Source organism: Mustelus asterias, chromosome 24 (genome assembly GCF_964213995.1).
Source record: "Mustelus asterias chromosome 24, sMusAst1.hap1.1, whole genome shotgun sequence".
NCBI lineage: Eukaryota > Metazoa > Chordata > Chondrichthyes > Carcharhiniformes > Triakidae > Mustelus > Mustelus asterias.
The window spans coordinates 19461860-19488676 of NC_135824.1; the positions used below are offsets into that span (position 1 = coordinate 19461860).

Genomic DNA, 26817 nt, shown 5'->3' on the forward strand with positions numbered 1-26817 from the left:
TTCTAGCGACATAGCTCTATTATTAAGCAGATCGTCAATGAAAAAAAGCACAGATGACACTATACATTAAGAATGACAGAGCAATTGTGTTGGGATTTATATCGTGTTGGATCTATATTTTACTCAGGCCATTACTGTCTACAATTAAGAAAGCAAGAAAGTTCTTGTCAAAGAGTTCAAGATGTCTTGTTAACTTGTAGGAATAAGAATTTGGTGGACAAAAGGAAGATGTATTTGGAAATTGTATAGGCAGTTTACACATCCAGTGCCACAAAAACAAAGCTTTACTGCGAGATGGTGGAGTGCTTGATAAAGAATGAGATGAAAGTCGCCAAAGTCTCAGAGGCTACTCTTCCCCTTTTTTTTGAGAGAGAACTGACTGGTCATTTAACCTGGAGGGTTATTGCATCTCAGGTGAGGGGCAAGGTTGAGAAGGGCTTGATGAATAAACTCAACTTGGACGGGAATTTGAGACCGCGCTGTTGGCATCACTCCACATCACGAACAAGGCGTCCAGCCAACGAAGCTAACCGACGCCTTGATAAAGAATACGACAACATTATTGAGAAAGTCACGGCTCTGAAATTTGTACAATGTATCGAAGACACCACCATGTCCTGTTGAGTTTGCCACTAGCTAGGGAATTTAATGATGCATTGGCAATAGACTTAAAAGTATGGGACAAAAAAGGGAGTATTCTCTTTGCTACAATGTATAGATATGGTGACCAGATCTAACATATCCATTATAATACATGGTGAAGGCAAACAGACCATTATCGATAACGTCATGGAGAAACGGGTGGAAACAGGATTAGGACACCAATGAAATTCCTGACCCATCATTATGAGGAATTTAAAGATGTGTGAAAACTTGAATATCATAGTTATGCACATTACAGCGGAGAGCCCATTCAGTAAAAGTATGTGTGAGAAATCATGCAGTGATAGAAGACATGTTGCATAAAATATTGGCTGATCAACCAGATTGTAAATGGTAAACAATGCTGGCATAGGCAGTGCATGCAAAGAACTCTTTGCAAATAGTTGGACGGTACAGTTCGTACCAACTGGTGTACAGCAGGAATCCAAAATTGCCTTTGGTCCTATGAGATACTCCCCCGGCTCTAGAAGAGGCTAGCATTAGCTCTATCTTTTCTACTCATCTGAATGTTTTCCTTGCAAACAGAGTGACTTTCATTAAAGCTGAGGTTTCGGAGAAAATCCAGTGAGCTTTACAGCACTGCGCAGGGCCATCAGGAATACAGCTTGGACCAGGAGACTGGTACAAAGGAGAAGTGGGGAAAGAATGGAAAGGCCCTGGCAAAATGATAAGCAATGAAGGAAAAGTAGTAATTGTACAACATGGGAATCAAACTGTTAAGGTTCATACTATATGGGTAATTGACACTGACTATACCGTTACAAGACAATGAAGAGGTGCCATACACTTCACATATGCACATAATTGGCAAGTATGAGGAACTAACTATGGCAAATAAAGAATTGATTGATATGACCATAAGATATAGGAGCAAAATTAGGCCATTCAGCCCATCAAGTCTGCTCCGCTATTCAATCATGGCTGGCATGTTTCTCAACATGTTGGACTGGGGTAAACACAGTAAGAAGTCTCAACACCAGGTTAAAGTCCAACAGGTCCCACTCACCTGACGAAGGAGCAGCACTCCGAAAGCTAGTGGCATTTGCTACCAAATAAACCTGTTGGACTTTAACCTGGTGTTGTGAGACTTCTTACTATGTTTCTCAACCCCATTCTCCCGCCTTTTCCCTGTATCCTTTGATGCTATTACCAATCAAGAACCTATCGACATACACTCAATGACCTGGCCTCCACAGCCTTCTGTGGAAATGAATTCCGTAGATTCACCACCCTCTGGCCGAAGAAATTCCTTCTCATCTCAGTTCTAAAGGGTTGTCCCTTTAATCTGAGGCTGTGCCCTCGGATCCTAGTCTCTCCTACTACTGGAAACATCTTCCCCACATCTACTCTATCCAGGCCTTTCAGTATTCTGTAAGTTTCAATGAGATCCCCCCTCGTCTTCTGAACTCCATCAAGTACAGACCCAGAGTCCTCAAATGCTTCTCATACGTCAAGCTTTTCATTCCTGGGATCATTCTCGTGAACCTCCTCTGGACCCTCTCCAAGGCCAGCACATCCAAAATTGCTCAATATTCCAAATGTGGTCTGACCAGAACCTTATAAAGCTTCAGCAGTACATCTCTGCTTTAGTATTCTATCCTCTCAAAATGAATGCTAACATTGCATTTGCCTACCTAACTACCAACCCAACCTGCAAGTTAACCTTGAGAGAATCCTGAACTAGGACTCCCAAGTCCCTTTGTGCTCCCAATTTCTGAATTCTCTCCCCATTTAGAAAATAGTGTACACCTCTATTCTTCCTACCAAAGTGCATAACCTCACACTCTCCCACATTGTATTCCATCTGCCACTATTTTGTCCATTCTCCTAACTTGTTCAAGTCTTTCTGCAGCCTCCCCACCTCCTCAATACTACTTGACCCTCCACCTATCTTTGTATCATCCACCTATCTTTGAATCATCTACAAACTTAGCCACAATGCCCTCAGTTCCTCCTTCATCTACATTGTTAATGTATAAAGTGAAACATTGTGGTCCCAGTACTGACCCCTGCAGAATTCCAGTCACCGGCTTCCATCCTGAAAAGGACCCCTTTATCCACACACTCTGCCTTCTGGCAGTCAGCCAATCTTCTATCCATGCTAGTACCATGGGTTGTTATCATACTCAGCAGCCTCCTGTGCGGCACCTTGTCAAAGGCCTTCTGGAAATTCAAGAAGATGACAACCACTGGCTCTCCTTTGTCTAACCTGCTCATTACCTCCTCAAAGAATTTTAACAGATTTGTCAGGCACGACATCCCCTTAACGAAACCATGATGACTTCACCCTATTTTACCATGCTCTTCCAAGTATTCCGAAATCTCATCCTTAATAATGGACTCTAAAATCCTACCAACGACTGAGGTCAGGCTAACCGGCCTGTAATTTCCCGGCTTTTGTCTCCCTCCCTTCTTAAACAGGAGTGCTGCATTACGATTTTCCAGTCCTCTGGGACCCTCCTGACTCCAGTGATTCCTGAAAGATCACCACTAATGCCTCCACAATCTCTTGAGCTATCTCCTTCAGAACTCTGGGGTGTAGTCCATCTGGACCAGGTGATTTATCCACCTCCAGACCTTTCAGCTTCCCTAGCACCTTTGCCTTAGTAATGACCACCATACTCACCTCTGGCCTCTGCCTCTCGAATTTTTGGTATGTTATTGGTGTCTTCCACTGTGAAGAATCAACAAAGTACCTATTCAGTTCCTCTGCTATTTCTTTGTCCCTCATTACTACTTCTCCAGTATCATTTTCCAGCAGACCAATGTCCACTCTTGCCTCTTAGCCTTTATATATCTAAAAAAAACTCTTGCAATCTTCCTTTATATTACTTTATGGCTATGATGATGATGAACAAAGTAACAGTGAAGCAAAGGATAAGGCTATCTATTCAAAAGGACAACTACCCAAAGTACGAACAAAGGTAACATACATGTCAGAAGAGGCTAATGCGTGGAGAGATGCTGAAGAGCAGGAAAGACCACTGGTAAACATAAACATTGGTTAGATAGGCAAGATGAAGGTCAGGAGATAAGACCCGTGGTTTGGCAAAAAGAGGTAAAAAGTGCAGAAGGCCAGAGAATAAGGTATAAGTTCTGACAATGGATCAGAAAGGATACAAGGAAAAGATCTCAGACTTTCAGACAGGACGCTGATCACATGCAGGAAAGATCATGTAGCAGCAGTCCAGGAAGAGAGAAGGGGCAAATAGAGGTTGTAGCTTGACGAGAAAGAGAACTACAGAATAAAATCAATGTCACAAGAAGTAGAAGCCCTCACGAAAGAGAAATTTTAGTAGCTACCAATAAATTCAAAGATAGAGCAGCACACGGTGGCACAATAGTCACTGTTGCCTCACAACACCAGGGGCCCAGGTTTGATTCCTGGCTTGGGTCACTGTCTGCATGGAGTTTGCTCTGAGTGCTCCGATTTTCTCCCACACTCCAAAGATGTGCGGGTTAGGTGGATTGTCCATGCTAAATTGACCCCTCGTGTCAGGGGGTCAGTAGGGTAAATAAGTAGGGTTACGGGGATAGGGCCTGGGAGGGATTGTGGTTGGTGCAGACTCGATGGGACGAATGGCCTCCTTCCGCACTGTAGGGATTCTATGATTAGCTCAGAGGTCAAACAAAAAGAGCTGGCAAGTTTGAAAGATTTTGGAGTGTTTATACTGAAATTCTAGATAGGGGACTACCGGCCTTATCACAGATAGATGTGCACTGCAAAGATGCTCCCTGGCAGCACATACAAGATAAAGCGGACTGGTAGTTCAGGGTTTTGAGGAAAGACTTAACGATCAAGAAACCAGATCTTGGTATCTGGTATACCCTTACTGCAGGGAAAGTATGCTTGAAGATTTGATTTGGCCATTTTGGCAAAATACTCCAGTGAGTGCAGGCTGCTAGATAACAAGAGCAGCGTTTTTGCAGGATGAGCAATTTAAGTATTTTTTTTAAACCACCTAAAGGAGGAAAATTTTGGAAATTAAACAAGTATGTTTACAGATTAAATGATGTGTCAAAAGTATGGTATTTTTCTGAGAGGTCAGTCTTGTAAAAAAATGGGTTGCTTTCAGTTAAAAGCAGACCCTGCAATGTTCGGTGGGCAGCACAGTGGTCGGCACTGCTGTCTCACAGCTCCAGGGACCCAGGTTCAATTCCAGCCTTGGGTGACTGTGCAAACCCCCACATACACACATTCTCCCTGTGTCTGCATGTTTCCTCCCATAATCTAAAGACTTGGGTGGATTGGCCGTGCTAAATTGCCCCTTGGGGTCGAAAAAAGTGTAGGTTAGATGGATTAGCCATGGTATGGGGTTACAGGGATAGGGACAGAGAGGGGGCCTGGGTAAGATACTCTGTCAGCGAGTAAGATGCAGACTCAGTGGGCCGAATGGCCTCTTCTGCACGGTAGGGTTTCTATGATTCTACTGAAGGCAAGTAGGAATCTTTATTATGTATTTGGATGATTTTCTTTGGGGAATTTAAACAAAGGATGATTGATAAAATCAAGGAGGAGTTCAAGGTTGGAAGCAAGGCTTCAAGGGCTTTTAAAAACATAGGTTTAAATATTACACAAAACAAGGCAGGCATGACATTGAGTCGAGAAAATGTTGGTCGCATCCCGATAAAATGGGTCAGATCTTCACAAAAGAGGAGCCAGAATTCAAGGAATCCAATAAATTGGGCAGTTAAACTAGGTTATGCACTGAAACTAGACCTGATGCTAGTTATGATGAATTGGAACAGAGTACCACGATAAAACATGCCATGGTAGAGGAAGTCCTGAAAGCAAACAAAACATTAAATAAATTAAACTTGGATAAATGCACACTCAAGTTCCCAGCCCTTGGTGAACCAGAATATATGAGATTGGTCATCTTTAACGATGCTTCGCAGTGCTAATCTTCCAGATAGGTTTTTGAGCACTGCAGAGTTCATCATATTTTTGGTTGGAAAGAATGAAAAATGTTACGCTATGGCTTGGGAAGCCAAGGAAAAGGGCAGTGAAAGCTGCAGAACATAGATGACGCCATGGATATAGGGGTTTACTTATCCAAAATACTGACAGAAACAAGGAACAAGATGAGAAAAGTCTGCACATAGAATGCCATGTTGATAACCAAGCCCTGAGGGACAATGTCCATTCAACAAAAAGTGTTACTGAGAAAAGGTTAAGAATAGACTGAGCTAGCATAAACGTTAGAAAGAAGGGAGATTTCTAAGATACAATGATGTGACACAAGTCACCAATTATTAGACAGTTTTACGAAAATAAATGCCTGCTCCAAGAAATTGCTAAATATATTGGGAGGGGGATGTCTTGTGTTATAATAACAAATAGAAAACTAATTTTTATTTGTGTCTCTATGGGGATTGTCACAATTATTATTCTGAAAGGATTGGTATGGGAAATACTTCTGTTGGCCCAGATTTACTGCTCAACCCATAACTGCACCAAAATATGGAAAAGGGAACATGGGATCTACAACGTTAAAGCACATAACTTTGTTTCCATTTTGTTTGGATTGGAAAAAAAATGTTATTTTTTTCGATTAATTTAGAAAGAGGGGAATCTGTCAATGTATCAGCCAGTGCATGCTTTGGCAATTACATTGTTAATCTAATTGCCTTTAAAGACAGGTGGTGACTATTGGCTCAACCTCAAGAATACAAGTGGACACAGATGGAACAGTTTGTTTGGGGGAACAATAAGGAGTTTGCAGAAGATAAAAGACAAGCTTGCTGTATTATTCCTCCATCATATACTAATATTTAATATTAACAGAAGGATGCTGTTGAGGATTTTTGGATTATAAACAATTATGATTTAAAATGCCCACTCACTTCCAAGAGATGGGGTCACAGGGATGGCCAAGCAGCATTTCTACCTGGATACAAGGCCCATTTGATTCAAATTGCCATAAAGATGGGCTTTGAGAGGGGACGGGTTTCCAAGATATTGCTGAAAAGTTACCAGGCGGTAAAGGAATGGATGTAAACCCACACGAATGAAGAATTGCTTTGGACTGTGTTTGAGAAAATCAAATTATACCAAGGAACAGTGTAAAGTATACCGAATAAAGTATGTTTTTCAGCTGTGTTAAATGGAAAAATGGAAAATTCTATTCTGTAATCTAAAGTATAAATTGCCTACAAAAATAGAAAAATAGTAAATAGTGTTTTAAGGCCATTTGACATGACAAAAGTTTTAAAGTATGAAATCTTGTTGTGTCATCCTTTTCATCTATTAACTGGAAGTTCAAATTTCTTAAGTTATTGGTCTCTATGGGGATTATCACAATTATTATTCTGAAAGGATTGGCATCGGAAATACTTCTGTTGGTCCAGATTTACTGCTCAATCCATAACTGCAAACAATCAAGCCTGTTACACACCCATCTTTCAGTCCATTTCTCACTCCCCTCCCCCTCCCCCAAACAATTGACAGGGTTCCGACAAAAAAAAGCATTCAACTCTCTTGTACAAATAAAGAATATAATTTTATATTAGAATTTAATAAATATATTTCACGTAGTCTTTAAAAGTATATATCAAATATTTGCTTTTGATAAGTTACATTCTACACTGCAACAAGTGCTAAACCTACAGAATCAGGGGTTACAGCTGAAAAAATATCGGACTTCTGTTGAAGTTAGAATTTTACAGCTGGAGTGAGACCTAACACAAAGGTCTAACAGTTACTTTAACAAATGGTAATTCATTTCTAAGAAAAAATAAACATTAAAGGTTAGTCCTTAATTGGGTTGTTTGTGTAAAAACTCTATGAACCACAGGTGCTTCCACAATGTCAAGACGCCCCTCCCTAAATTTTCTCCAAAGAAAACACTGAAGCACATAACACTTTTGTCTCTGATCGAGAAAAGCCAACCCAATTCCCTCTCGTTGTCACCTCCTTTCCTGCTCGTTTAAAACAAACTCAAAACTTCCTCCCTCCCCACGTTCTCAGTGCACAATTATACTTTTCCTTTTCATTGTAAAACTCTCTGAAAAGTCTTCCTACACTTGAATAGAATCACAGAATGGTTACAGCACAGGAGGCAGCCATTTGGCTTGCCAAGCTCATCTGAAGGATGCAATAATGTGTCGATCACAAGGTTTCCAATACTCTAATTAATCATAGAATCCTTCAGTGCAGAAGGAGGCCATTCGGCCCATCGAATCTGCACCGACCACAATCTCACCCGGGCCCTATCCCCATAACCCCATGCATTTACCCTAGCTAATCCCCCCGACAGTAAGGGGCAATTTAGCATAGCCAATTCACCTAACCCCGCACATCTTTGGACATGTTTTTGATCCTTCTAGTTATGGTCTTAACTTTTATAACTGGAGTACCATCTTCAGTTATATGCAAGTTTTGATCACTTAGACCAATACATTACTTATAGAACAAATGAATAATCAGGATTTGTTATGCAGTTCTCGCTATGGGGGTTAATGGCAGAAGCACAACAAGTTACTACCACTATTTCTTGGTTATCCACTCGATAAAAATAAGAGGAAAGTATTACAATTGTTGTATTGTTTTTGGACTGGCTCAATTTCAATGCTCAATATTCACTAAGGTGCAGGATTATCAATGTTCAGGAGCTTGGTCCACATCTTGTACCAAGTATTAGCAGCAAATGTTCCCAAGTATACAAAGGGCTGATGCAAACTAAAATCTCCTTTACAATGTATCCAATGTTAAAATGCAATCACTACTTCAATGCCACATTAAATCTTTGAGGCTTCAAAATGACAGTTAGTTTAATATCCTACTAGTAAATAAAAGGTCTCTATTTTGTGGTATGTGGGAGTAAATTGGACAGCACTTCCCCACATACGCAGCTAAATGCAGAAATCAGGAAGTCTCTATCCAGTTTGCCATTCTCTTCTGCCAGTTTCACTGTACATCTAATCAAGGGATTAGTTAAAGCACAGGAAAGACATGAAGTTGTGGTACTTAAACACTAGTTACTCATTAAACATGCCAGAAGAGGTTAGGCTTCATTCAAGTGTAACTGAATTTTTAAGTGTTATAATCTTAATTACTGTCAAATGACATCTCTGGCCCTGAAAATTTAGTGTGATCTCATTCATTCAGATTTGAATGATTGCTAGATTTAAAGAATTAAAATAACATGCTTTTTTCTTTGTCTCTTATCTGTCATTTATTTTTCTTTCCCTCTCTATTCACTTTCTGTATAATTTTTCCTTGAATTAAATATTTTTATTTTACTTCCTGGTTTAGATTCCCTATTCCAGGCTTCTGTTAATGTCACTCTAACCACCCATCAGTTCCTCAACAAGTGATGCCTTCTGTCATAATGTCCAGAGAATATTTCTAATTTAGCATTCTGACTGATGGGACAGTCAACATCTCAAATCTTATTGCATAATAAAGGAGCCAGTGTGGCTGCCCTCAGAATAGGTCTGCTCCCCAGCATCATAGTTAGGGGCTACCCCAATGATGCGCTAAGGAATCCTTCTTGGAAGTTCCCATGTAAGGGTTTACCCAGCAATTGTCCAGAAGGGCTAACTGCCCCTGGACAAGTTCACTGGGACGGGAACCATCCCACAAAGCAATTTAAATCGCTAAGTTTGGATAGTTCTGCCGGTTTCATCCTCAGTTACTCCGAAAGCGTTGGAAGAAAAGCACTTCTAATTCAGAGTAACTGATTGCCCTGATTGGCAATCGGGTAAAACTGCAGATAGCAGAATCCTGACAAAGCAAAGGGATCACCCTAGAGTCATATTCATTTTCAGAACAGACTGGGAATTTCAGGCAGAATGATTAGTATTACATACACATACGTAAAATTATTAACTTGTCACTTTTTTTAATAGCAAGTTTCATGAATGATCCCTAAAGGAAACAGTGAAATCATAATCTCCAGTTACCTTTTCAAATGGAAAATTAGATTATCTTTAAGCTCAGTTCTAATGCTTTCATTGCCAGATTTTTGTTTAACAAATTTACAAATGCCTTAAGCACACTGGATTAGCACTGAGGACGATAGTTCATAATGCCTGTTTAATTATTAGACATTTATGATTGTCTTGCCAGCTAGCAGTTTAAAAGAAACACTATCATTCAACATCACATATTTAAATATAGCATCTTTAACAATGAAATGTCCCAAGGTGCTTCACAAGAGCATGCCAAGTATGACACCAAGCAACATAAGGAAATAAGGAATTTCTTAAAAGAAAACAGCAAGGTAGAAAGGTGGACAGAAATAGGGCCTAAGCAACTCAAGACAGGGCCTATGGTGGAACAATTAAATTGGTAATGCCCAAGAGGCCAGAAATTGAGAGGTGCAGATCTCTTGGAATGTTGAGGGATGGTGGAGATTAGAGATGGGGAGGGGCAAAACCACAAAAGGATTCTAAAACAAGGATGTGAATTCTGAATTTAAGACATTGCTTGACCAGGATCCATGGCTCAGCAAACACAGGGGTGGGAAGGGAACAGGAATGTTGCAAGTCATGAGCAGTAGAGCTTTGGATGATCTAAAGTCTATGGAGGGTAGAATGTGGGAGGTCAGCCAGGAGTGTGTTGCAATAGTTAAGTCCAAAGTTCACAAAGGCATGAATGAGGGGTTCAGCAGATGAGCTGAGACAGAGGCCAATGTTACAGAGGTGGAAATAGCCAGTCTTAATGATGGCATAAATGGGTCAAAAGCTCATTTCAGAACTAAATGTGGCAGCTAGATTGTGAATAGGTTAGCTGAAGTACAAGGGTCTGGCTGTACCATTCCACACTTAATGAAGACTAGGAGGTAACCTACTGAAGACTTCTTTAACCTTCCTGTAACCAACACCTTCCCAACAATCTCAAACAGTTACCAGGTAGCAGAATGGAGTTGGTAGCTAGGGGAGAGTTTGGAGTGGAGACAATAAACAATTCTACTGAAAGCTACTTTACTAGCTGATTTCAGTAGTCATGAACATTTCGACAATTGTCAATTTACTAGTCCATCTAAGCACAATGTAATTGAATATTTCTGAATATTAAACCTCCATAAACTTAGTCTTCATTCTGAACTTTGTTACCTGTATCTTAACTTGCATCATGATCCATTCACCTGGTATCCTGGTGTTTATCTACACCTGGTTCACCAATACCTCAAACAAACTGATGGTTATCTTTATACGTGTCTTGCACAGAGGCAGCTGTTAGGTTTTTTTTTCAAATGCCAGGGAAGCAGCAGGTGTTGCAGACTACATGGTAAAAGTGACTGTTGAAGGTCAAGAATTCTTTGTGTGGGGGGTGGGGGTGGGGGGTTGATAGTAATTGTTCTGCATCTTGTTTATCCCCTACAACATACAAACACTGTCATATATATATTTCAATAGTTATCAGTCAAAAGACTTCTCCAAACTCCCAGTAGACATGAACCAGCATTTCAGCGGTATGACATTGGGTTACAGTGCAGGCCTTGTAATCACCACTGAGAACCACACAGTTCTCATCACAAATCAAACAGAAGATATTTGCTTCCACTTACAGTAGCCTTTCCAAATGTTGCCATCTAAAACTTTCACCAGGTTATCCAGCATTCACAGAAAAACCTCATTTTAGTTCTATCCAACCCCCTCCCCCTGCAGAATTTTAGCACATCAGAAAGGAAAGTTAGACTTTGTTCATTTTTCTTTATAAACCCACGTCACAACTGTGACTCAAAACATAACATACAATTGCACTTCAGCAACCAGTGAAAGTTATTATGCAGTGCCCAGGATCTCTATTTGGTTTCAGTGGGGATCACTAACCAAATTGTTATGGGGTGGGCAGGGAGAGGGAATGAAGAACATATTTGTCCCATCTGGTTTGCAGGATCATAGATTGCGAGACACTGCAAAACTCCTATTTAGAAGTTTTGTTAAAATTCATAGCCCTCCATCTGCAGTTCTATTCAAGTTTCAAAGTCGCTCCGTGTTGTAAGGCTAACAAATGGCACTATTGTGAGGGGCATTCAGCTGGCAGTGAATTTTCAAACTACAGACATCTGCAGGGAACATGGTCGGTTTTCATTTAGGGAGCACTCTTTTTTAAGTGCAGTTGTTCTGAAGGGGAGGGGGGGGTTGGAAAGACAGAGTGGGACACAACAGTGCTCCAAACTTTGCAGTCAGTGCCAACACTTATTGTAGTAACAGCTTCCCTTTAAATGGCAGTGGGTGATGCACAAGAGTGAACAATACCCACTTGCCATCATCATCCATGCACACAGTCCTGGCTCCTCTTAATGAACAGGCTGGGGCTTGTCCAGGCGATTATTTCTGCTGACAGTCCCCGCTGACACGTAGCCACGTAGTCTACACAGGCTTTTAAATGTCTCAAAAGAAAGAAAATAATCTGAAAGTTTCCTTCGTCGGACCTTTTTCTTTTTGAGATCAGGTCAGGGGAGCAAAGTTGAGGAGCTGGGGTTAATGTTTTTTTTCTCTCTCACACACACATATACATCTCCTCAGGGTGAGATTCTGGGGGTGCAGAGAAAGAGAGAGAGGGGGGGGGTCACCATTTTGGTCAGATTGGGTGTAAATTGTTGTGGAAAAATGTCCCCTTACCTCGGTCGGACTTCATTGTCGGCGGCTCCTCGTCTCCCCCCCCTCACGCCGCTGCTGCCGCCGAGTTGCTGCTCCCGGATCCTCTCTGAGAAGGACTGACAGGCGGGAGAGGGAGGAGGGGGGAGGGGGGTTAAACGGATGCGACCCCCTCCCCTTCTCTTGCCCCCCTCACTCCCTCACGGCGGGGTTCTCATCCAGGCCTCCCCCCCGGATTTGGGAGTCCCCAAAAGCGGCCGGGACTGACGGGGAACCAAACAGAAATATAGCCGGCGGAGTGTGGGAAGAAGAGGCTGAGAGAGTGCTTACACGGCGAGAGCAGGCAGACCAGCCGGCCGGGGAGGCAGCCCGCCCGTGTCTGTCCGCCTGTCCCCCGGCCTCTGTCACCCCGCCGCCACCGCCTCCATGTTGTCAAAACACAAACCCCCCCCCCCCGCCACCCGCACAGAGGAAGGAACTGGCCCCGCCCCTACAGGAAAAGACCCCGCCCCCCCGGTGAATTTGGCTCCGCCCCCAGAACCGTCCCAAATGGAAGGAATAGGCCCCGCCCCCACAGGGTTAGACCTCGCCCCCAGATCAGATTCAATGGAAGGAATAGGCCCCGCCCGCACAGGGATAGGCTCCGCCCCTATCCCCCGCCCACCCAGAGGAAGGAACTGACCCCGCCTCCCAATGGAATAGGCCCCGCCTCCAAATGGAATAGGCCCCGCCCCGGAACCGCCCACAATGGAAGGGTTTAGCCCCGCCCCGCAGACCCGCTCTCCAAGATAGGAATAGGCCCCACTCCCACAGGAGGTGGCCACGCCCCTATCCCCGCCCTCACAGTGGAATTAGTCCCGCCCCCAGCCCCGCCCTCGGAGGAAATCACTCGTCACTCTCCCAGCTCCGCCCTCACAAGAGGCAATCACTGGCCCCGCCCCTCGACTCCCCCTCAGAGGATCCCTAGCCCCGCTTCCGCCCCGGTCACGTGCCCCAACAACCGTTTTCCCCTTGACGTCATCCCGCCTCACTGCCACGCCTCCTGCGGAATTCTCGCGGCGTCACCATAGCAACCGGGCCCAGCGGCCTGCCGGTGGCATGAGGCCACCTGGGCTCAGGTAAAATAGCGTCCAAACCACCTGGAACCAACAAGGCGCACTGGTGCCAGGATCCCACTCCAGTTCCATAAGTTTAAAACATTGTATGTTGCCTTTATCTTAATGTTTAAAACATTGTTGGGTTCTGGCAGAAGTGGGACCAGAGGCGAGTTACTCTGTGCAGAAAGCTGGCAGTGAGACGATGGGCCGCATAGCCTCCTGTGCTATCACCATACTAAAGATGAGATTTATACAATCCCAATTTAAACTCAGGGCAAGTGGGGCTTATTTTTAATAAAATCAAAATACTACAGATGCTGGAATCTAAAGCTGAGAGTTCTTGAAAAACTTGGGAGGTCTGGCAGCATATGTGGGGAGATAAACAGAGTGAGCGGTTCAAGTCCATATGACTCATTCTCCCAAAGAATAAATGTGATTATATAACATGTGAGAGGGAGTTCAACAGAGTAGAAGGTCAGTGATTAGTAGGTGCTGGGAGTGATTACAGTCATGGAGTTTTCCAGCACAAAAAGTGGCTGTTTGGCCCATCGTGTCTGCACCAGCCGTCAAGCACCTATCCTAATCCCATTTTTCAGCATTTGGGCTATAGCCTTGTTTGCTATGGCATTTCAAGTGCTCCATTGTAACAAAGATGTAGCAAAACTTAAGGCAACTTCTTGCGAGCCGTCCCCAACATAACCTCTAATTCTTTTACTCTCGTCCTATGCTTTTAAAACTCTACCCTAATTCTTTTAAACTCTCTAACAATGCTCTATTTCAATCCCTTCTTTCTCTACACCCAGGCTATGACTGTAACACAACATTCAGCACTCTCTACTGCACCCAATGCCTCTACTTTCTCAGAAGACTAAGGAAATTTGGCATGTCAGCTACGATTCTCACCAACCTTTACAAATGTACCATGGAAAGCATTCTTTCTGGTTGTATCACAGCTTGGTTTGGCTCCTGCCCTGCCCAAGACCACAAGAAACTACAAAAGGTCGTGAATGTAGCCCAATCCATCATGCAAACTAGCCTCCCATCCATTGACTCTGTCTACATTTCCCGCTGCCTTGGCAAAGTAGCCAGCATAATTAAGGACCCCACACACCCTGAACATTCTCTCTTCCATCTTCTTCCATCGGGAAAATGATACAAAAGTCTGAGGGCCCCTGCAATCTCCTCCCTTGGCTCATGCAACATCCTGGGATACATGTTGTCTGTGCCTGGGGATTTATCCAATTCTTAGCCCGCTAAAACTGTTAATGTCTCCACTCTCCCAATTCTAATTTGTTCAGTTATATCATAGTCCCTCTCCCTGATTTTGATACCTACATTGTCCTTCTCAGGTGCCAGGTGTGAGAGCAGCTCACACAGGTGTGTTGGACCGTGTCCTTAGATAGGCGGAGCCAGTGACAGGACATGACCTCCAACAGCCCCTCGAATGATGTTCTGGTCCAGTACTGCCTCGGCCTCCGCATCCTCCTTCTCCTGGCCACCCTTTCGGGACATTGCTCTCCCACCTCCTGGCCGTCAGCGGCAGCCCCCTGCCCTCCTTCCTGAGGGCCTGCCATTGGCTGCTCCTGGAGTGGCCTCACCATGCCCTCCACCTCCTGAGCCGCCTCCTTCTCCTCAGCCACCACCCTGATGGCCAGCTCTAAATCAATAAGACCGAGATCCATAAGATCCATTCTGCACGCTGGGGGTGAGAGAGAGATCGACAGATACATGTCATTGCTTGCATCTACCCCAGCACCCCCACCCCCCACAATCCCTCACTGGGACCAGTACTCCCACTTGTGGATACTGGCAACACAACACAACCTGTGGTGCTATGCGCCAACTGATTAGGTTGCCTGCCATTGGTATCGTGAACACGGCAAGGCGGGAGAGCATGCAGGTTGGTGTGCAGGTGTGACCATTGCTATGAGTGCAACTACAGCATTCCTTCCAGGCATGTGTTGCATGTCAGGCATACGGGGCAGGGACAGACTCCTTTTTATCACAAGATGGGTTCCTATTCACTGCAGAATACATGCAGCATGAATGTCTATGTTCACCAGAGCACCCCTGCTTGGAGTACCAACTGTCTGAACGGATGAGCCCTCAAGTAGCACATGGTGCACTCCCCCCCTCCCTAAAACCCCAGCACTCAGTCCAGTCCCTCACCACACCCCACAGTCAGAACAACGTAACAGCCCAGTGGCTGCAGACAGCAACCTGACCAGCAGTCTGTAAAGGAACACATCCAACCCCATAGAGACCACATGGAACATCCCTGAGCCTGGGGACAGCACTTCAGCTCTCCAGGGACCTTCCCACAGCAAGCAGAAAATTTCCAAGCACTGCCTCCACCTCCTCTGCACTCTGGGGGCTGCAGCCCCATAAAATGTACCTCCTTATTCCTGTTCAATGTTGCCACGCCAGGTCCTGACTTTTATACAGCAGTTGTAATCCATGCCAGTGTGACATCATGCCAGAGTGAGGGGGAGACACTAGCGGAGGCAGAGATTCTTGTCACGGATCTGCTAATTAGATGGTCAGGTATGTAAACGCATGCTAATGGTCGTTACACTGATTTTCAGCATGGATCCTTCGACGAGAAAAAGATTAGGCTGGGAGATGCGCTCAGGGCCGGACGCTCAGCGCGAATCGTGCAAATCAGCCATAACTTGAATCTCCCAACCCGCTGCACTAAAAAATAAGTGCAGCGGGATGGGAGAATCGCCCCCGTTATCCCTCCACCCTCATGTCACACAAATAATCTGGTCATTAATTTCATTGCAGTATGCAATTGGCTGCTGCATTTCCTTACTGTATTCTTTGCCAGTTACTGTAACCCATCCGTTGCATTGGGGGAAGGTTTTAAAAGCAGTATCCATTATAAATCTGGATCAGCTTTTAATTTGAAAATCAGGAAATCTGCATCAGGTTTCAGGTTGACAGTAATTAAATGATAGTACAGGAGGTGGCCATTTGGCTCATCACGCCCCGTGCTAGTTCTTTGAACGAATTAATTAGTTGTGCTTCCCAACTCCCTAAACAACATAAAGCAGCAGTAGGCCATTCAAATCTGCTCTGCCATTCGATATGAGTGATCTGGTTGTGGTCTCACAACAGCTTCACCCTCCTTTCAGTCTCCATAACCCTTGTCTACTTAAAATCTATCTCACTTAGCCTTGAATAAATTCAGTGATCCAGCCTCCACTGCTGTCTGTGGAGGAGAATTCCATGTACCAACGATCCTCAGAGAAAAAATATTCTCCTCATCTTGATCTTTCAAGAGAGACCTCTTATTCTTAAACGGTGTGCCCTCGTTCCAGACTAGTCACCATAACCATGTAAACATATTCCCTTCAACTGTTGATCGACTTTTCTTTCGAGTTAATATTGAATCTGCTTCTACCACCCTCTGAGGCAATACATTCCAGATTACAATTCACTGCACTTTTAAAAAAGTCATCTCTGGTTCTTTTGCTTATCACTTTAAATTTGTATTCTCTAGTTAGTATCCCTTTTAATGCAAACAGTTTCTCCTTATTTAGTGGTTAGCACTGCTGCCTCACAGCGCCAGGGACCTGGGTTCGATTCCCGGCTTGGGTCACTGTCTGTGTGGAGTTTGCACGTTCTCCCTGTGTCTGCGTGAGTTTCGTCCGGGTGCTCCGGTTTCCTCCCACAGTCCGAAAGACGTGCTGGTTAGGTGCTTTGTCCATGCTAAATTCTCCTTCAGTGTACCCGAACAGGCTCCGGAGTATAGCGGCTTGGGGATTTTCACAGTAACTTCATTGCAGTGTTAATGTAAGCCTACTTGTGACACTAATAAATAAACTTTATTTTTTACTTTTACTCTTATCAAAGCTTTATGATTTTGAACACTTCTATCTAATCTCCTCTAAACCTCTTCTCTAAGGAAACCAACCCCAGCTTCTGCACAGAACAGAATCTCTCTCGTCGCGTTGTCATAATTTTCCACACTCTTTAAGGCTTTGACGTCCTTCCTAAAGTGTCATGCCCCAAATTGAACACAGAAACACCAATTTCACCAAACGTTGACAGAAGGTACACCCAGATCTAAGATTTTTAACATATCATAGATTAAATGTGGGACAAGGGAAATGAATGAAGAGCAGTAAGGTGAATTCAAACATTTTTCTAATCATTTTCTTAATAATCAAATGCTTGGCAGTGTATTGTTTGAAAACCACAAAAAAGCTCCAACATGAGTTATTCATGGGCCACACTGCGACACGGCTTCCTGTGCCTACTTGTTTATGAAGTTGGTGTCAAGCCGATAGCAATGTCTCCATGCTTCTCAAGTTAGCCTCAAATACAGTAACAATTATTTGCAAGCATGTCCTCTATGACAACATTTCACAAATGAGTGTCGAAATTATGGTTACAATTACCTAGACAGGACAATATGGTAACTATTCATCCTTTTACTTGGTCTGCAGTGCCTTGCCTTCATTCTAAAGAACTAATGAAATTACTAGACCCCTGGAGTCTCCTTTACGTGCCTATTTTAACACTTCCAGCTGATTTTGATTTGATTTATTATTGTCACATGTATTGGAATACAGCAAAAAGTATTGTTTTTTGCGTGCTATACAGACAAAACATACCGTTCATAGAGAAGGAAGGGAGAGGGTGCAGAATGTAGGGTTACAGTCATAGCTAGGGTGTAGATCAACTTAATATAAGGTAGGTCCATTCAAAAGTCTGATGGCAGCAGGGAAGAAGCAGTTCTTGAGTCAGTTGGCACGTGACTTCAGACTTTTGTATCTTTTTCCCGACGGAAGAAGGTGGAAGAGAGAATGTCCGTGAGGTCCTTGGTTATGCTGGCTGCTTTTCTGAGGCAGTGGGAAGTGTAGACAGAGTCAGTGGATGGGAGGCTGGTCTGCGTGGTGGACTGGGCTACATTCACAACCCTTTGTCATTTCTTGCGGTCTTGATCAAAGCAGGAGCCATACCAAGCTGTGATACATTCGGAAAGGATGCTTTCTATGGCGCATCTGTAAAAATTGCTGAGAGCTAAAAGAGGATGGATAGGAAGAATGCATTCTTCTCATCCACCTTCTTTTAGCTCTTCTCACATTCAGTGTTTTATGTGTGTCTTATATTTCTCTCGTTATGCCTCCTTTTGTTCCTTGTTACATTTGTTCCTTGTTCCTGATTTCCCCCCACCCCCTCACCACTGTAACAATTCACACACCATTCTGTTTTGTCCTGTGTGTGTTTTGCTTCCTGCCCCCTTTCCCTTGCTCTGTTTCTTTTTAAATGCTGTTCATTTGTCATATCTTTCAGCTTGTGGAAAGATTTTATACCTGAAATGTCAACTGTCATGTTTCCTCGACAGATGGTGTTTGACCTGCTTGAAATGCTCCAGCATTTTCGTTCTTGTGTCAGTGTTTACTTTGGATATCAGTCGATTGGCATCAGTGTTTAGTTTCCCTTGTTAACATGAAATCTAACTTCCAAATCCAAGTAGCAAATTTACAAACTCAGGAGCAATTGGATCTAAGATTCTGCTGTCAAGATTGAAATTAGGTGGAAATTCAGGTTGCAGGCTCACGGAAACCCAAAACCTGGACTAAACAAATACACTGCAGCGTCTAGCCAAACATCCTTCGACAGAACCTTCCAAGTTTGTGACCTCCACCACCTAAAATGACAAGGGCAGCAGAGGCATGGGAACATCACCAGCAGAAAGTTGCCCAAGCCATGCACCATCATAACTTGGAACTATATTGCCGTTCCTTCACTGTCATTGGGTCAAAAACCTGGAACTCCCTCCCTAACAACTCTGTGGGTCTGTCTACACCAAACTGCAGTGGATCAAGGAGGTGGCTCACCACCACCGTCTCAAGGGCAATTAGGATGGTCAACATGCTGACCTTGCCAACAGTGCTCACATCCCATGAACAAATAAAAGTATAAAATCTGATGAGCAAACCTGTATTGTGCTGTAATAAAACAGCATAAAATTCATCTGTATCTGATAATTCTGTTATAACAAGATGCTGCATTTAATGTGTTAAAGCTACATTGCTAATATCAATTGAATTAACGTGAAACAACAGTCCTAACCTTACATCCCGTGCCTCACACCATCACTATTTGCTTTTGCCAAAAGCTGATAACACAGAAGGTGGCTAATTCCAAACATTTGCAAGCACTTGGGGCGACAGGGAGCACTTGAGGCAAATGGGATCAAAGGTCATGGGGAGAAAGCAAGATTAGGCTATTGAGTTGGATGATCAGCCATGATAGTAATGAATGGCGGAGCAGACTCGAAGGGCCAAATGGCCTCTTCTTGCCCGTATCTTCTATGTTTCTATGATTGCAAGTCGACTATTGAAAGTTGATGAAGTTTTTTTTACTCAAATGTTTGTTATTGGACAGACAGTGAATATAGCACCCTTGACAATTGTGGTCAGGGCTATGAATTGCATCAGGAGTTTGAACATTTTGCCAGCTTGATTTATGTAGGTGATGATGCTCCTTTATTTATTAAGTGAATCATTTCCCTGCTCTATTGTTAATGTTGCTCCAGCCATTCAATTCGCAACATCCAACTGTTGTTGGAAACATTTTGTTCAGTTCAATCTTTTTGGTATTAAATCATTGACCTCCTCTTGCTAATCTTGTAAGGAGACATTCAAGCTTTTAACATTTCAGCAATGAGTGATTAACACTAAACAGTGCAGTTCAGGAATGAAACAATCACATTTTCCTGAAATCGGTGTACGCACTGTGAGAAAGATAATGAAGGTTTTCACACAAACAGTGCCATGAGGTTATTCAAACCCAAAAATAAAAGCAAAACATTGCCAATGCTGGAAATCTGAAATAAAAACTTTTTCACTCTTGCCTCTTGTCTGAAAAATTACTTTGTGGCCATGCATTTTTCATATTAAGCCGTATGTCAACGAACATGGTCATACGTATACCAATATGAAAACTGGTAAGATATAGGAACAGGAGTAGGCCATTCGGCCCTTCGAGCCTGCTCCACTATTCAATCGGATCATGGCTGGTCTGACATTGCTCACGTCTACTTTCCTGCCCTTTCCCTGTAACCCTTGATTCTTTTACTGATAAAAAATGTATCAATCTCAGCATTGAATATACACAAGGACTCTGCCTCTGTGGCAAGGAGTTCCAAAGACTCACAACCCTCAGAGAAGAAATTTCTCCTCATTTCAGTCTTAAATTGGTGCCCCTTTATTCTGAGACTGTCCTCTGGTCCTGGACTCTCCCACGAGGGAAAACATCCTCTCAGCATTTCCCCTGTCGAGTCCCTTAAGAATCCTATATTTTTCAAGGAGATCACCTCTCATTCTTCTAAATTCAAATGAGTAGAGTCCCAACCTGTTTAACCTTTCTTCATAAGACAATCCCTCCATACTGGGAATCATCCTAGTGAACCTTGTTTGAACTGCCTCCAATGAAATAATATCTTTCCTTAAATAAGGGGATCAAAATTGCTCACAGTACTCCAGATGTGGTCTCATCAGTGCCTTGTAGAGTTGCAGCAAGACTTCCCTATTCTACTGGAACCCCCTTGAAATAAGGGCCAACATTCCATTAGCCTTCCTGATTACCTGCTGCACCATTGTCCTAGCTTTCTGTGTTTCGTACAAAAGTACCCTCCAAGTCCCTTTGTGTTGCAGCTTTCTGCAGTTTTTCTCCATTTAATGGAGGGCAATTCTCAACTGAATGCTCTTTGAAGGATTGTAATAATACAGAAAATTGTTTTATTCCGAATGTTTATATCTGAAGTAAAATTCACAGGTTTATATTACCACTTATACTTTTTCGTTACCAGTTTCTCTCCGATAGAAACTGAACTGGAAACCATTAAACAAATTCCATTGCAGCCCCCTGCAATGATATACATTGCCTAGACAGAGGTTTTATCAGGTAGTTTTCTGCCTCAGAAGATAGCCATGCTTATCCACTGCCAGCAAGCTCTCCAAGGACATATAGCTCAGTGAAGTTTGTTTGCATTCACGGATACTGTAACATTCTGACTCTTACCAAAGCAGCTCTGCAATGTAAGCAGGATAATTTCTGTAGTAATGGGAACTTCAGCCCTTCTACTGAATCGCAGCATAAGAGGTGGCATACTGGATCAATATTTAGCATACAGCTTCTTGGACAGGTGGAACTAGTCTTACAACTTTAGTGTTCTCAGGAAAACAGGGGCAGCACGTCGGTACAGTGGTTAGCACTGCTGCCTCAGAGTGCCAGGGACCTGGGTTTCAATTCTCATCTTGGGTTAGTGTGGAGTCTGCACGTTCTCCCCATGTCTGCGTGGGTTTCCTCCGGGTGCTCCGGTTTCCTCTCACAGTCTGAAACAAGTGCTGGTTAGTTGCATTGGCCATGCTAAATTCTCCCTCAGTGTACCCGAACAGGCGCCGGAGTGTGTTGACGAGGGGATTTTCACAGTAACTTCATTGCAGTGTTAATGTAAGCCTATCTGTGACTAATAAATAAACTTTAAACCACATTCCCAGAGCCCACAAATGATTGAGGGTTCCCTTCTTGTGCTGCTGCACCATTTGTGGGATGATGTTCCTGAAACAGTTGTGCTTGTTCGGCCAGGAATTACTTGTAGACTAGACATTGAAGAGCATTAATTAACAAGAGAGATTTTTCATATTACAATCCAACATGGTTAATCGTGCGAATCAACAATGACCATATTTTTAAAGTTCATGGTATTAAGGGGCAGCACGGTGGCACAGTGGTTAGCACTGCTGCTTCAGAGCTCCAGGGACCTGGATTCGATTCCCGGTTTGGGTCACCGTCTGTGTGGAGTTTGCACATTCTCCCCGTGTCTGCGTGGGTTTCCTCCGGGTGCTCCGGTTTCCTCCCACAGTCTAAAGATGTGTGGGTTAGGTTGATTGGCCATGCTAAAATTACCCCTTAGTGTCCTGAGATGTGTAGGTTAGAGGGATTAGCAGGTAAATGTGTAGGAATATGGGGGTAGGGCCTGGGTGGGATTGTGGTCAGTGCAGACTCGATGGGCCAAATGGCCTCTTTCTGCACTGTAGGGTTTCTTTGATTTCTATGAAGCTCGTGACCCTGGGTTACATCATCGAGTGCAATAATTATGATACTATGAACATCCTGGAGGTTACCATTGAGCAGAAACTGAACTGGACTAGACGTACAAGTACCGTGGCTGCAAGAGTAGGTCAAAGGTTAGGAATCTTGTGGTGCGATACTCACCTCCAGACTCCCCAAAGCCTGTCCACCATCTACAACACAAGTCAGGAGTGCGATGAAATACTCTGTGCTTGCCTGGATGGGTGCAGCTCCAACAACACTTAAGAAGCTCGTCACCATCCAGGACAAAGCAGCCCATTTGATTGCTACCCCTTCCACAAATATTCAATCCCTCCACCACTGACATACAGCGGTAGCCCTGTGTACCATCTACAAGATGCACTGCAGGAACTCACCAAGGTTCCTAGGCAGCACCCTCCAAGCCCACAACCCCTACAATCTAGAAGGACAATAGCAGCAGATACCTGGGAACACTACCACGTGGAGGTTTCCCTCCAAACACTCACCATCCTGACTTGGAAATGTATCCGTTCCTTCACTGTGAATGGGTCAATATCCTGGAATTCCCTTTCTATCAGTATTGTAGGTGGACTTACACCTCGGGACTGCAGCAGTTCAAGAAGGCAGTTCAACACGACCTCCTCAAGGGCAACTTAGAATCATAAAATCCCTGCAGTAGTAGGAGGCCATTCAGCCCATTGAGCCTGTCCCAACTAAAATCCCACCCAGGCCCTATTCCCACACATTTACCCTGCTAATCCCCCTGACACTAGGGTCAATTTAGCATGGCCAATCAACCTAACCTGCACATCTTTGGACTGTGGAAGGAAACAGGACCACCCGGAGGAAACCCACGCAGACATGGGGAGAATGTGCAAACTCCACACAGACAGTGACCCGAGGCTGGAATTGAACCTGGGACCCTGGCGCTGTGAGGCAGCAGTGTCAACCACTGTGCCACTGTGCCACCCTGAAAAGATAGGCAGTAAATGCTGTTCTAGCCAGCAATGCCCACATGCTGTAAATGAATTTTTAAAAAACGCACTGTAGTACCAATGGATTTATCTGTTCAAAGTTGCTGATCTTAAGGCTCAAAGGAAGGCCATTGTAACATTGTATGGAAATGATGACCAAGGATTAGCAACTTCAAATGGTTTCCTTAGAGTTCTTTTGCAGTTCTTAAATGCTGAGTGTGTGTCGATGCTGGGAAGAACTCCTGCACTACTGACACGTCACTCCCTGTGTACAGGTCTTCACAATATACATATCTACAGCCACCTAATCGAGCAAAAATATTAACAATTGTGTTGTAGTTCACTACCTCCTGGCACCAGAGCGCATAACCCAGGCAAGTGTTTAGAATAAAACTGGCCTTGCAAGCGGGATAGTTGCCGGTTTTCAAAATCTTCTAAATTGTTTAGAATGTATCTGGCTTGGAGCTAGGAAAGCTGTGCAGGGGCCTATTGTCTAAATGTTAAACCACACACCAAACTCTTCAGAAAGGGCTTTGACCCCTGTGCAACCTTCATCAGCTGACTGCATCCTCAATTAATTCTTTGTCATCTACCCAAATTCTGCTCTGTCCTCAGCCAAGAGAACTTTAGTTGCAGCAAATGTTTATTTATTACCTCCACGCACCAATAGAAAATAATTGATAGAACCCAGCAAAGGGCAGCAGGGACATTTACAACATCAGACCAAGCTAAAGGAACTAGAGGCAGAGATGTCTTATCCCCTTGGAGATTATGTTCTGCATTCTGACTTTTATTATCTTGTGCCAAATTCGTCCCACTGCTTCCATTTATACTGAGACATGGATTCACGCATGTCAGTACAAATGCAAGGGGTGGCATGGTGGCACAGTGGGGCAGCACGGTGGCACAGTGGGGCAGTACAGTGGCACATTGGTTAACACTGCTGCCTCACAGCGCCGGAGGCCCGGGTTCGATTCCCGGCTTGGGTCACTGTCTGTGTGGAATTTGCACATTCTCCCCGTGTCTGCGTGGGATTCCTCCAGGTGCTCCGGTTTCCTCCCACAGTCCAAAGATGTGTGGGTTAGGTGGATTGGCCATGACAAATTGTCCATTATTAGTGCCAGGGGGATTAGCAGGGTAAATATATGGGATTATAGGGAAAGGGCTTGGATGGGATCGTTGTCGGTGCAGACTCGATGGGCCGAATAGCCTCCTTCTGCACTGTAGGGATTCTATGGTTCTAAGACATGTAGAATTTTGTGGACAAATACTTAACAAAGTCCAGAGTTGGTAAGTTTACCGTACCTTCCCCAATATTAAAAATAACCCAGGCTGCCCACAGTCAGAAGAAAATAATGACCTTAATGAGAAGCAACACCTTTCCCACTTGTGGAAATCAGGGGCAAAGCCACCTCTCACAATTGGGTGCATTCTAGTATGTGGAAATGTGCAGAGACTACTTTGCTTTGGCAGAGTTACCCAGCTGGAAGGCACAAAGTTGCTTGTGAAGACATTGCTTTGATACAGACAGTGCAGTGCTTTATTACTTCGTCACTGTTATTTTCAGGCTGTGAAATTTGAGTTCAAATAAGGCATTTCCTGTTTTCCCAAAACATTAAGCTGGCTGGGCCAAGGTTTAACACAACATGATGATTAAAGACAGTTATCTAAATTCACAACAGACCCTTTAACTGCAGTAAAGTGTGAGCGGTACATACTATTTGATTTGCATCCAGAGTACGGCGAGATGTTTACTTCTAAACTAATATTTGGAACATAATGGAAAATGAACCCAACACTACCTGATTTGAGGGTAGACAAGATCAGTGAAGTAAAGTTTATTTATTGGTCGCAAGTAAGGCTTACATTAACACTGCAATGAAGTTACTGTGAAATTCCCCTAGTCGCCACACTCCGGTGCCTGTTCGGTTGAATGCACCTAACCAGCATGTCTTTCAGACTGTGGGAGGAAACCGGAGCATCTGGCGGAAGCCCATGCAGACACAGGGAGAACGTGCAAACTCCACACAGACAGTGACCCAAGCTGGGAATCGAACCTGGGTCCCTAGCGCTATGAAGCAGCAGTGCTAACCACTGTGCCACCATGCTACCCCGGTGCAAATCATTTCATTTTACATGATAATATATGGTTGATTGAGCTAAGCTATTCAAAGCGGAAGCAAACACTGTAAGTTAAAAGATTATGAGTAAAGACGTTGTAACTTGTCCCATATATCACAACTCACCCCTGGAATTAGATTGCCTTAATCCTATTCCTTTCCACCATTCCGTATATTACTTGGTTAAATTATCTTATGAAATCTACTTAGCAATTATAATGCCATATCTTTTAAAACAGAATTTAATTTTAAAATGTATTTGTTAGTGTCACAAGTAGGCTTACATGAACACTGCAATGAAGTTACTGTGAAAATCCCCGAGTCGCCACACTCCGGCACCTGTTCGGGTGCACTGAGGGAGAATTTAGCATGACCAATGCACCTAACCAGCACGTCTTTCAGACTGTGGGAGGAAACCAGAGCACCTGGAGGAAACCCACGCAGACATGGGGAGAATATGCAAACTCCACACAGTCACCCAAGTCGGGAATTGAATCCGGGTCACTGGTGCTATGAGACAGCAATGCTAACCACTGTGCCATCATGCCATCCGTGTTTAATTAATAATTTGTGAATAAAATTTAACTGTAGCAATAGCTCAACATGGAAAGTACAGATAACTGACATCCAAGAGATTTCTGAAACTCATGTCTATTTGGAAATATACATACTCAATTCCCTACAAATTAAATCTTATTTAGTGACCAAGTGACACTTACAAAAGATTAATGTGCTCATGCCCAGGTATCAAGGTCAGACTGTACAATAAACAGTTCCCTGCATAACTTTACAATGATCTGACACTGCAATAATTTTATTCTGACTCCAATAAAACAATTGGAGTTTACGAATAACACTCCAAAAATAGATGCTTACGAGTTAAACTATTCCCTTATTTTCACAACACCTATTCCACTCATGTTGCCAAGTTGTTTATTTATTTGTGTCACAAGTAGGCTTACAATAACATTGTATTGAAGTTACTGTGAAAATCCCTAGCCGTCACACTCCGACGCCTCTTCGGGTACACTGAGGGAGAATTTACTAACCAGCACGTCTTTCACACTGTGGGAGGAAACCGGAGCACCTGGAGGAAACCCATGCAGACACAGGGAGAACGTGCAGACTCCGCATACACAGTGACCCAAGCCAGGAATCAAACCCGGGTCCCTGGTGCTGTGAGACAGCAGTGCTAACCACTGTGCCACGGTGCTGCCCGGGGGACAGGCTTTGGGGAGCCAGGAGGTGAGTCACTTAAGAACATAAGAACATAAGAAATAGGAGCAGGAGTAGGCCATCTAGCCCCTCGAGCCTGCCCCGCCATTCAATAAGATC

At 43.7% G+C, this 26817-nt stretch overlaps 1 protein-coding gene across 5 annotated transcripts in view; it reads right to left on the reverse strand.

The window, feature by feature from the left end:
• atosa (atos homolog A) overlaps positions 1–12670 on the reverse strand; it is a 107526-nt gene extending 94856 nt beyond the window's left edge. For 2 of the 5 annotated variants that reach the window (XR_013500781.1, XM_078241372.1), the window contains exon 1: positions 12241–12670. Coding sequence is in view for 2 of the 5 variants with exons in the window: in XM_078241372.1 (XP_078097498.1) it covers positions 12241–12256 (16 nt within the window). In the remaining 3 variants the exon portion in view is untranslated. Of the gene's footprint in view, positions 1–3289; positions 3333–12240 lie in introns of those variants that run through there. The other 3 variants (XM_078241373.1, XM_078241375.1, XM_078241376.1) reach the window with 3 other exon arrangements.
• Between the last annotated feature and the right edge of the window lie 14147 nt (positions 12671–26817).